The 12,504-nt window shown below is 44.4% G+C and overlaps 1 protein-coding gene across 1 annotated transcript in view; it reads left to right on the top strand.

Annotated features, from left to right (window-relative positions):
* Window positions 1-9,224, top strand: part of MACO1 (macoilin 1) — a 56,320-nt gene extending 47,096 nt beyond the window's left edge. Inside the window, exons 9-11 of the mRNA XM_030874044.2 lie at window positions 900-1,020; window positions 3,971-4,145; window positions 8,693-9,224. Of these exons, the coding sequence (XP_030729904.1) occupies window positions 900-1,020; window positions 3,971-4,145; window positions 8,693-8,895 (499 nt within the window). The 3' untranslated portion in view covers window positions 8,896-9,224. The remainder of the gene's footprint in view (window positions 1-899; window positions 1,021-3,970; window positions 4,146-8,692) is intronic.
* The last annotated feature ends 3,280 nt before the right edge of the window (window positions 9,225-12,504 follow it).

Genomic DNA, 12,504 nt, shown 5'->3' with positions numbered 1-12,504 from the left:
ACCATATTGTTTAGTGTCTCTTATGCTTGAGAATCAGTACATTGATTTCAGTCTCTACCCTTAATTTCTTTTGCTTTTGGTTAAGCTTATTGCCTTTGGTCTTATCCTTGGATGGTCCTTGTTTGCCATCATTTATGTAGAGGCTGTTTTTATTCTTAAGTGTATCGCAAGGCTTTAGTCTCTCACTGGGCCTTCCTTTTTGTAGGCAAAGGACACCTACCTTCTCCACCAGGCTGTTTCTGAAACCTAAACAGTTCACCAGCTTTGGACTGGCCATTGCCATCATCTTTTTAAGTTTGTCCTTATTATAGCCCTGAGAAGGAACCTAATGCTGCTCCCTTCTTTTTCTTTTTACTCCAATCTTGTCAAAACTTCATGACTAAAGAAAGGTGACCTTCCCAGCGCACAGTCCCTCAAAAGTGAAAATGTTTGTTAACTCACTGCCCTCTGCTGGAGACAGCACATGTCTGGTTTTCTCTTGCTCAGCTTGTGTGCCTTGTCTCAACTCATATGGCCTGATGGGAAGCTTGCTGGATTGGCAAGGTGGAAAAACCTCAGTTCTTATCCCAGTTCTGTGACCTGCAAGCTGGGTGACCTTGAACTAGTATTATATCTGAGTAGCTTCAGTTTTCTTCTCTGGAAAATAGGATAATAAACCCTACCCCAGTAAAGAAGGAAGTGTGGGTAAAGTACCTAGCTTGGCACCTGGCTCATATTAGACACCCAATTAATAATTATTTTAGATCATTTTTGAAATTATAAAGAACAGAGAGAATGAGCAGACTGAGCCAAAAGCTACAATCTGACTCTGTGGAGTATAAGAAAAATATCAATCCTGCAGTATAGTTAAACCTATAGTCTTTTAAATCCTCTTTTTCCCTTCTCTTCTTTTTCATAAGGGGAGAGTGCACCGAAACCTTACGGAATCGGATCAGAGAATTAGAAGCAGAGGGCAAGAAGCTCACAATGGACATGAAGGTGAAAGAAGACCAGATCAGAGAACTAGAACTGAAAGTTCAGGTAAAGGAGGAAAAACAGACTTCATCACGCTTGAATTCCTCTTCCGTGTTAGGTTTGTGCTCTGTGCTTCCGTGTAGAGATGGTGCCTTCTGATACAGACCAAACCCCATTGCATCTGAAAATCTCTGTATGACCAAAAGAAGCTCTCACCTGTCCAGCTCATTCAAGTCATATTTAGTTTATCTGGATTCTAAGACAAGCCAGAAATGTTAATGGTCCTTGACGTGTTTTATACCAGAACTTGACTTACGGGAGATTCATTTCACTTTTTCAGGTTATAGGCCAGATTAGTGTGCTTTGGAACGTATGCACCTCTTCTTAGCCCTAATTCTCTGTCCATCGCCAGGGAATGGACCATTTTGGATGGCTCTCAGCTTCACAGATGGCCACTCTAGGCAATGCATGGGGAGGAAAGCTGCCAGTGCTGTGGACATAGCCAGTTTTGGGGCTGTGTGTGCCTTAGCCAAGTATTTGGTGGCGTTGGGTCTTCAAAGGGATGTTTAAGGCTAATGTTATAAGTTGTAAAGTTACAGTAATTTTGAGTCACATGGAGCCCATGAGAAATTAGTGGCAGGTCAGTGGGGTAGAATAGGTGACCCAGAGACAAAGCCTAAATTAGTGTTCAGTGAAGGTGGCATCAGAAATGGATGGAGGGCTTCCCTGGTGGCACAGTGGTTAAGAATCCGCCTGCCAACACAGGGGACACGGGTTCGAGCCCTGGTCCAGGAAGATCCCACATGCTGCGGAGCAACTTAAGCCCATGTGCCACAACTACTGAAGCCTGCATGCCTAGAGCCCATGCTCTGCAACAAGAGAAGCCACCACAGTGAGAAGCCCGCACACCACAATGAAGAGTAGCCGCCACTCACCACAACTAGAGAAAGCCCGCGCGCAGCAACAATGCAGCCATAAATAAATAAATTTATTAAAAACAAAAAAAAGAAGAAATGGATGGAACAGCAAGGGTTAGTCAGTGAAAGGCTGAGGAACAGCTAGACAACGGGAAAAAATAAAAGGAGATGCTCATCTCACATCACACAAAAATAAATTCCAGAGGAATAGTTGAATCCAGGGAAAAAAACCATTTTGTTTTAAATCACAAAGTGAAAAAAAAAAAAAGAAAAAATCAATTGGGGTGGGTACAGATATTGCAACAAATATTATAAAAAAAAAGAATTAGGGGGCTTCCCTGGTGGCTCAGTGGTTGAGAGTCCGCCTGCCGATGCAGGGGACGTGGGTTCGTATCCCGGTCCGGGAAGATCCCACATGCCGCGGAGCGGCTGGGCCCGTGAGCCATGGCCGCTGAGCCTGCGCGTCCGGAGCCTGTGCTCGGCAACGGGAGAGGCCACAACAGTGAGAGGCCTGCATACCGCAAAAAAAAAAAAAAAAAAAAGAATTAATATCCTCAATATGTAAATAGCTCATAAAGATTGCTAAGAAAAGCTCAAGTACACAGAAAGTAGGCAAATTATATGAACAGATAATTCACAGAAGAAATATAAATGACTGATAACAATGTAAGAATATATCCTCATCTGTCACCAAAGACAGATAGATTAAAATTGGATATCACTTATCTCTTGTGAAATCAGCAAAGAATTTTTAAATGCTAATATCAACCTGGGTGAGGATACAATGAAATAGGCCTCGTATGTTGCTGGTGGAAGTGTAACTTTCTGGAAAGGTCATGTATTTTTAAAAAATATTTTCCTCAGACTCCGGCCTTGAGGTAAATATTTAAAAGTCTTACCGATGATTGATATACAGAGATGTTCATCATAGTGGTATATAAATGCAAAAAAATTGGAAATAATCTTAACAATGGGAGATTTGTTTAATAAATTATGGTACATATACATGTAGGAATATTAAACAGCCAATAAAAATTGCATTTTCAAAGAACAGTTGAGATTATATGTTTTTAAAAAATTGTATGTATAGTTTGATTTCAATTATGCTGAAAGATACACGTATACTTAAAAAAGACTAAAAGAAAATAGATCAAATTTTTTGCAGCGTTGGGATTTTGGGTTATTTTTATTTTCTTCTTTGAACTTTTAAGTATTTTTTAACTGACTATAATAAGTTTTGATTTCTCTCTTAAAATGAAAAAAATATCAGCATATATATATATATATATATATACACACACACACGCGCGCGTGCACACACACACACACATACATATAGGCTACATTATCTGATGTTTTAAGTGGGCCTATTTTTCAGTATACGCTGTCAAAATAATTAACATTTTTACAATTTTTAGTGTAGGTTGAGAGTAGAGTTTTCGCACGTTTGACTACAGCATTACAGCAACATTTGCAGCTGGCAGCAGGGAAACAGTTCTTTGTGGTTCTGAATTAGGATTGTAAGAAAGTGTTTTATATATTTTTTTAATTTATTTTTTTAATTTATTTATTTTTGGCTGTGTTGGGTCTTTGTTGTGGCTACTCTTCGTTGTAGTGCACGGGCTTCTCCTTATGGTGGCTTCTCTTCTTGCGGAGCATGGGCTCTAGGTACACGGGTTTCAGTAGTTGTGCCACACGGGCTCTAGAGCATAGCCTCAGTAGCTGTGGTGCACAGGCTTAGTTGCTCCGTGGCATGTGGGATCTTCCCAGGCCAGGACTCAAACCTGTGTCCCCTGCATTGCCAGGCGGATTCTTAACCACTGCGCTACCAGGGAAGCCTGAAAGTGTTTTATTTGGAGACAGAGTCCACAGTTATCTCAAAAAGCCCAATACAATTATCGTTTTGTATATGCACATCACTGTATAAATACATTTTGCACTCCCTCTAAGGGGCGAGGTCTAAACCCATGAAACACCAGGATTCTGTGTTCTAGGGGCCAGGTCAATAATAGTGGGATTTTATTTGTGATTTCAGGCTAATTTGTAGACATCGATGCCAAAACTATCTTGTAACATTGCTGCTTTGATGATATTGATAGGAGCTTCGGAAGTATAAGGAAAATGAGAAGGACACTGAGGTGTTAATGTCAGCCCTCTCAGCCATGCAAGATAAAACGCAGCACCTGGAGAACAGCCTGAGCGCAGAGACAAGAATCAAGCTGGACCTGTTCTCCGCACTGGGGGATGCAAAGCGACAGCTCGAGATTGCCCAAGGTAGGAGAACAGCCCAGGTCACGCAGCATGGCTGAGAATGCCTGGGGACACGGAGAGCAGAGCTCCCTTAGAGCTCGAACCAAAGGCATTTCCATTTCCTCTTCAAGTGGTTTGATAAGTACCCACCATGGACATCTAGGAATCATCACATTAATTCATTCTGCAGACATATTTTGAGATGAGAACATACCAAGTGCAGGGCACACAGGGAAGAGTGAGTTTCTCTGCTCAAGGAGCTCAGAGTGTTGTAGGAGAAATAGAGAACTGCAGAGTTACCAAAAGATGCTGATGTAACAGAATGTACAGGGCCTGTGGGAACATAGAGAGCCAGGGACTCAGCCAGTCTGGAGAGTTAGAGAGGGCTTTTTCTCAGGGGAGCTGATGTCTGAGCTGGGTCTTGAATGATGAGAAGGGGTTAGCCCAGTGAAGAAGCGGTGTAGTGGCAGTGAGGGGTAGAGAGGCATCTGAACAGAAGAAACAGCTCGAGCAAGGCCAGGGAAGCTAGGAGGGCCTGATGTGTTCAGAGCGGCAGCTGGCTCTGCTTTGCTGGAGCGAAGGCTGCAGATGAGGGAGTGGAGGGAGGAAAGTCTGGAGAGCAGGCTATTCCCTCGGCAGATATTACTGAGACTTACTACATGCCAGGCACTGTGCAAACCCCTAAGGGGACAGACAGTAACAAGCAAATATATAATATCTGATGGGTGCAGTGAAGAAAATAAAGCAGTGGTGACGCAGGCTGTGTGTGTGTGTAGGGCTGCTGCTTTGACATGGAGGACATGGAAGAGCCTTTGAATAGGTAGCATTTGAACAGAGACTGAGAGGAAGAGAGTGAGTGAGCCATATAAGTCTCTAGGGGAAAGGCACATGTGTCGTGGCCACTGGGGCTGCAGCCTGAGTGATGGGGAGAGTTTTTAGGGTCAAAAGTAGCAGGAGCCACAATCTGCCCAACTTTGCAGCCTATGGAAAGAACTTTGGACTTTACTCTGCGTGACCTGGGAAACTTTGGAAAGCTTCTGAACAGAGGCCTGACATGACCTGATGAAAAGAAGTTTAGATTTTGTTCAAGAAATTGATAAGCCACCAATAGATTACTGAAGAAATATTTCAAACAGTTGACTTAATAGAAGGAAAAGAATATTTCAGCAGGTACTTACAGAGCGTTCACACTTGCTCTGCATAAAGCATTTTACTAGAAGGTGAAGGGGAGACAAAGACGAACAAGACATAGTCTAGCTGGGGATCCGCTAAGGTAGTTGTGCTCAAACTTTTTGGTCTTAGGGATCCCTTTACACTCTTAAAATTATTGAGTACCCCAAGGGAGGTGTTTTTCAAGTGAATTATGTCTACCAATATTGATGTATTAGAAATTAAAACCTAAAACATTTATTAATTCATTAAAAAAATAATGTAATAAACATATTACGTGTTAACATAACATTTTATGAAAATAACTATTTCTCAAAACAAAAAAAAGTGAGAAAAGCAGTATTGTTTTACATTTAGCAAATCTCTTTAATTTCTGGCTTAATAGAAGATATTTCAATTCTCGTCTCTGTTTCTACATTCAGTCTGTTGTTATTTCACTTGCCATGTTGCTCCTGGAAGACTCCACTTAGGCTCATGAGGGAATGCACGTGAAGAAGGCGGATAAATATCTTAGTATTAGCATGAGGACAACATGGACGCTGTGCGAAGTGCTGCACTAGGGAAAGCCACGCACGAGGCCTGCTGCCACTAGGTAGAGGCAGATGGCTTGAAAGGACAGAGGAGAGATCAGGGTGGCTTCATAAGGGAGGGACCATTGAGTGGACTTCGAAGGATGAATTCTGAGAGCAGAGAATGGCAGGGAAGAACATTGTTACCTGAGGGAATGGCATTTAAGCAAAGGAAGGACAGTGTTGAGAATGTCCACGTAAGCAGTCCAGTGGCCTCTAGCTGGGGGACATGGAAGAAGAGAGTAGATTAGTAGGACCGTGAATGAAGCTGTACTAGAGGATGTATCCCCTAGATTTTGAGGAGGAAGCAGGTGACATGTTCCAACAGGGTTGCTGGAACCATGGAAGAAGAACAAAACAGATGAAGGAATGAGAAGAGAGAATGAGTTTGGTTTGGGATGCTTTGATCTGGAGTTGCCTACCGGACACTCGGCCTAAAGATCTTCATCAGTCAGTGGGAATTTGGGGCCTAAACCCCAGGGAAAAGGCCAGAACCCCGGGGTTGGGGGTGGGATGTAGAAGTTGTGAGAAGTCAGTGAAGCCATAGGAGTGGCTTGGGATGGCAGTGGCAGAGCAAGAAGAGAAGGGGTTGAGAATCGGGCTTATGAATCTGTGGACTCAGGGAAAGGCATTTAAAAAGAAGTTTCCTGGAGGGCTTCCCTGGTGGCCGGTGGTTGGGAGTCCGCCTGCCGATGCGGGGGGCGCGGGTTCATACCCCGGTCCGGGAGGGTCCCGCATGCCGCGGAGCGGCTGGGCCCGTGGGCCGTGGCCATTGGGCCTGCGCGTCCGGAGCCTGTGCTCCGCAGCGGGAGGGGCCGCAACAGTGAGAGGCCCCCCGCGTATCGCAAAAAAAAAAAAAAAAAAAAGAAGAAGAAGGTTCCTGGGAATCCTGCTAAACTTCTGACCATACGGTGGTGTTTTGCCTGCCTGGCTCAGCTCCCTGAGAAGTGGCTACCCTCTCCCTGCCTCATCCCTTTTACTTGGATTTGCAGACTTGAAAGAGGTTGTCTGCTGGAGTGAAGCAGCACCTGGGTCTCAGAGTAGCCGAGGGGAGCTTGGCTTCCCAGCACAGATTATGCTTCCTTGTTGGCCCAGAAATTCTCGTAAAGCAAAGAGAACTGTCTTTTCCAAAACTCTGGGAATGTTTGTATGTTACTGATTAAAGAAATCAAACTTAAATCTTCATGGAAAAAAGATACAGTGGCTTATATATCAGATGCTGTGAGATATTTTATTCGTCTGAGGCTTACTTCGTTCAAAGGGAAGGAGGCTATTTGATGCTTACTTGAAGCTGAGGGGACATGAAGGAAGCCAGAGCGGGTCGGCTCTTTGCTGCCGTCTTTCCCACTACTCCCCTCCACTGTCATGCTCATGCTTGGAATATTCTAATAAGAACCCAACTTCATAACTTAAATCAAGCCCCTTGCTGGGTTTCTCCTTCCTACTTTCTATATCATTTGATTCATCTTGGTTCCAAAATGGCTTTCATCTACTATATCATTTTTTAAAATACGCCACCATGCTCTCTTACATTTTAAATATATTACCGTATTCTGTAGGACTCAAAGTGAGTGCAACTCAAATACAATCTCTTCCTTTTTTCAGCATGTAAATTTCTGAAGGGCTACTCCTAAGTGTTCTTCCCCTAGTAGACCAGGAAGCATCAAAGCATGATGGAAATTGCATGGGCTTTGGAACAAAGTGGTCCTGGGTTTAAATCCTGCTTAGTCATTAATAACTGAATGACTTTGGGCAAGACACATACCTTGCAGGGCCTCAGCTTTCCACTGGGCTGGGCACTAGGGATTTGGCAAGGACAAAAATGGGGAGACAGTCTCAGCCCTCATGGAGCTCATGGGCCAGTGGAGAGATGATGGACACAAATCATCACCCAAATGAACACTCACTGGAGACAGAAAAATGCAGTCGGCAGGAGTGCAGACTCCAGAGCCAAACTGCATCATCTCAAATCCCAGCTCTTGTCCCTCAACCTCTCTGTGCCCTGGTTTCCTCACCTATAAAATGGATGACGATGATGATAATTCCCATCTGATAGGGTTGTTGGGATAAATAAATGAGTTAGTCTACGTAAGCACTTGGAACAGTGCCTGGCACATACGTGTTAGCTATTGTAATTATTATCATTATTACAAAGAATAAAGTGACAGAAAGGAAAGTTTCAGGTGTGTTGAGAATCGAGGAGTCGGGGGCTGGGGGTAGGGTCTGATTTAGATGGAAGGAGCAGGGAAAGCTTTGTGAGGGAGTAGAAACAGAAACCTCACGAGTTAACACAGAGAGCATTGGAGAAGCACAGAAAGGGAAGCAGCCCTGCGGCAGGCAGGAGCTGGTTGGATTCCTTGGTCTCATACTCCGAGATAGTCCATCCTCCCATAAAAATGTTTCCGCGCAAGACGTAGAGCCCTAGTTCAAAAGAAGCACCCTCTTCGGCTGCCCTGGTGACTGCCGAGCTCAAAACGTGGCTCCTGGAGGTTGAGCCCTTTGCTTCGTCACACCTACCTAAACGCAGTTCCTCTTGACACCATGACCCGTAGGCCACATGTGGCCTGCCACCTTTTCTTGTACCACCCGTGGGCTAAGAATGGTTTTTGCAGTTTTCTACGGTTTAAAATAAAAAAAAACAAAAAACGACAAGGACAGTATGTGGCTCACAGTGTTTAAATATTTACTGTTTGGCACATTACAGGAAAAATGTATCTCCCCTTACAAACCATCAAAGCTGGAGTCGAATCCATTTGGGATCAGTGGGCCCAAGAGGGCACTCTGGTGGGTGAACGCTCCCTTCTCACTAATGGTGGGTCTTTGATCTTCCAGGACAAATTCTTCAGAAAGACCAGGAAATCAAGGACCTAAAACAGAAGATAGCCGAAGTCATGGCCGTCATGCCCAGCATAACATACAGTGCTGCCACCAGCCCCTTGAGCCCCGTTTCCCCACACTACTCTTCCAAATTTGTGGAGACCAGCCCCTCTGGACTCGATCCCAATGCCTCTGTTTACCAGCCCCTGAAGAAATGAAGGCCAGCAGTGTGTTTTTTCCAGGCTTTGGTTATCAGAAAGCATCACAAAGGAGCGTCTCTGGCAGTCAAGATTAAAAAAAGTTTATATTGTATTTTGTGGGACTGTATATGTTGTCGTTTTTAAAAAGGGGGGGGAAGATAACATCCAAGTCTGATTAGAACTGCCCACCAGTTTTTCTTGTAAGTTTTTAGAAGACCTCACAGAACTTTGCAGTTTATTTTTCTCGGCCATTACATTAAAACCATTCTTGGATTTCAAGTAGCCAATTTTGCCTTTTATGTATTCTTACAGTTTCCTCTTGAAGAAAAAAAAAAAAGCAGAGTTTTTCCTTCTCAACCCTTTATTTTTGTTTTGTTTTGTTCTTAAATCAGCAAGCAAAACCTGCACATTGGATTCACAGGGGATGACCATGAAAACTTAGTCTTTAGTGTGAAAGGTTTAAATAACCTAACACAGCTTTGATGCTATAGCTGCATTAAAGAAAATGATTCCTAAAATTACAGAAAACAAAAATTGATTACCCCTCCAAGGACCAAACAAATTCAAGGAGTGTCATTTCAGCCGAGGGGAGAGACTCAGGTGAGGAGACCAGCTGTGGGAACGTAACAGGGGTTGTGTCTGAAATGTGTACCTTCCCATCGGTGTGTTTAGTCCTAGAAAATTGCTAGCAGCAGTCTTGTTCACAGTGCCTTGGGAAAAGACATTTCAAGAGGAAACTTGATTTTAAACAATTTCCCCCTTTACCATCATCTCCCTTCTCTCTGTGTCAAGCTCACTACGGATCCTGCTACAGAACTGGTGGGTAGCTGGGCTGTTCGGTACCACTTCAGCCACACCTTCTGTTTCCTTTCATTGAAAGCACCACAGTGTTCTGGACTTGTCTCGAGGCAAGCACCCTGGGAAGGGGAGCTGGGCGGTGTTTGTGTTCGAGAGACTGCAATGCCGGCTAATAAAAGCTGCAGTTCTAGGTTTTGTTTTGTTTTATTTTTTTTAATTTCCTTTAACTGTGCTTTCCACTTTTCGTCATCTTGTGTTTGACGATTTAAAAGAAACTTGACAATTCCTCAGCTCTTGTGCCAAGGAAGGTTTGTTGTTTTGTTTTGTTTAAAAAAGTTTAAAACTCAAAACTCTGCACAAAGATTTCAGTCTCAAGTGTATATTATACATTGGTAGAAAAGTGTTTGCACTGGCAACCTTTGGAAGTGTTTAAGAATCAGGGAGGGGGTGGAGGGAGGGGCTGGGAGAGGGAGGGGCAAAGCAAAACTGTATTTGGAACCTAGGAAAATTAAGAAACCAAATAGAATGGTTTGACTTCCTTGCCATGGATTCTGGAAGGACATAGTTCTAAAATTTCCTGTTAATTGGCATGTATGTCTCATTTAAAGCAAATTAAGTAGGACAAGCAAGTCAGCAAGAGAGAAGTGTTGAAAAGAATCTTCCTTTCTAATCACTGATCTTCTTTCGGGATTGAAACCTTCTAGCTTCAGCCAGGTGTGCATGTCGCCGCTTTGCATTTTTGAATCATCTTGTGTAATTGTCACCGTGGACGTGTTACTCAGAATTGTCACAGATTTTTTTCATCTTTGTGCAAAAACATGGAAAATTGTCACTGACTTTGTGTTGAGGTTTCCCCCATTTTGCTGCCTTTTGGGACACTATTTTGGTTAAATACTTGGTCTTGGCTGCATTCCTTTTTTTTTTTTTTCCTGTGGGGTTCAAAAGAATAAACATTTTCTTACAGATAAAACTAGTTTTCTGCCTTTTTAACTTTTCAAGAGGGCACAACAAGGTAGATTGTTCTGAATGGGCCTTAGATTTTTCACTCCTGTTCTGTCCTCATTTCCGAACCCTGACAGTGGCAGTGTCCCGGGCAACGGGTGCCGCGGGGCGCAGGTTACAGGATTTGGGATGAATCCATCCAGGCTCTCAAGTAGTTTTCGTTCTAGTCTTACTTCGGATGTATCCATTCTCATTCTCTCTCCCTCCCTCTTCCTCCCTGTCCCTCCTCTTCCCTCCTTCCTCCCTCCCTCTTTCCTTCTCTTTTTCTCCTTCCCTCCCTTTTCCTTTCTCTCTGTCATCTGAGTAGAACCAAGGCTGCCTTGTTTTCTGGTACAATCCTCCTTTCCTAAAAAAGCAGTAGTTGAGAGTCCGCCTGCCGATGCAGGGGACACGGGTTCGTGCCCCGGTCCAGGAAGATCCCACATGCCGCAGAGCGGCTGGGCCCGTGAGCCATGGCCGCCGAGCCTGGGCGTCTCCGCAACAGTGAGAGGCCTGCGTACCGCAAAAAAAAAAAAAAAAAAAAGTTTAGGGGTGGGGTTGGAAGGTAGTTGGTGAGAAATTTTTGAGAGCAAATTTCCATTTTCCAGAATCTTGTCAGGCCAGTTTGTGACCAATACCCTATTGGGTTTCCTATCTGCTGCAGATCCTGAACTGATCTCCAAGGTAACCGCTTCTGTAGTCCTCCCTTGTTTCTAGAGGCTTTGTCTGTTTTCTTCCTCTGAGAAGCCAGCTGCCCCTCTCAGCCTCTGTTTTCCTCTCTTGGCCATTGTTACAATTGATCTTGGCTCCAGTTTCGGAAAATTCTGCTCTTGGCACCTCAGCCCCGTCCCTATTGCAGGACAGCCTTCCTGAGTCGCAGCCATTTAGGCTCTTGCAGACATACCACACTTAATACCGCGAGCAGAGTTCCCCAGGGGAAACGCCTTGGCCCTCCCTGAAGGAATGTGTCTGCCCAAAGCGTTCTCATTGTCATGTTCTTTTCCACCAAGGAGATCTCCAGTTGTTGTCTTTGTTACTCTAGGCCCATCATGAAATGGTTACGTCTTAGTACGGTATCATTTATGACAGGCCATAAAGCAGTGTTTGCCATTCTGGATGGTTAAATAGTTACAGAAAGCGTGGGCTGAGTGTTTTGACTGGCCGAATAACCTCTGTTGACGTCTCCCAACTTGACATAAGGAAATAGCTGTTGTGTGCCCATTCCCTCTGTGATAATCTTTCCAAGACATCCTATAAAATGAGAATGAGTAATTCCTCATGGCTCCCAGCCTAAAGAAAGGGAATAGTCCTTTCTCCTGCCATCCCAGGTCCCCAGGCTCACCTGGCTGCATCAGTCAGGCTATGGCAAGCCACCTGGAAGGGCTGAACGTCTCTAACAGCTGCTATCAGATTGCTTCCTGTGAAATTCACATCACGCCAGAGGGAGACAGACAGGTAAACTGGAAACCCACCCCAAAGCCAATTCAGTGAAGGCCAACTAATAAACTGTTTTCAGGTGGACCACAGCAACTAGACCTGTTTAGGTTAAAGGCCCTTTGAGCCCCGTAAATGCCTGGTTTTCTGTGACGCTCAGTGACGTTTGCCGCTGTGCTGGCTTCTTCACAAGCCTGCAGCATCTCCTCTCTTTATAAGGCCCTAGTCTGTTCTAGGCCAGGCAAAGCCCTCTAGACAGAGATGGGAGTTTGCTCCCAGCTTTGCCACCAGCACAACTTCCCTGGGGTAGGTGCTGTTTCCTCCCCTTTAAGAAGGAGTATTGTTCCTGGCTGCCCAGCCTGCCGGAAGGAGTTGCTGTGGAAATCAGGGAGAGGAGTGCTCTGTGAACTAGCT

Source organism: Globicephala melas, chromosome 1 (assembly GCF_963455315.2).
Source record: "Globicephala melas chromosome 1, mGloMel1.2, whole genome shotgun sequence".
In the NCBI taxonomy this organism is placed as follows: domain Eukaryota; kingdom Metazoa; phylum Chordata; class Mammalia; order Artiodactyla; family Delphinidae; genus Globicephala; species Globicephala melas.
The sequence above is the reverse complement of the archived record's forward strand: the minus strand, read 5'-3'. Positions and strand labels throughout refer to the sequence as shown.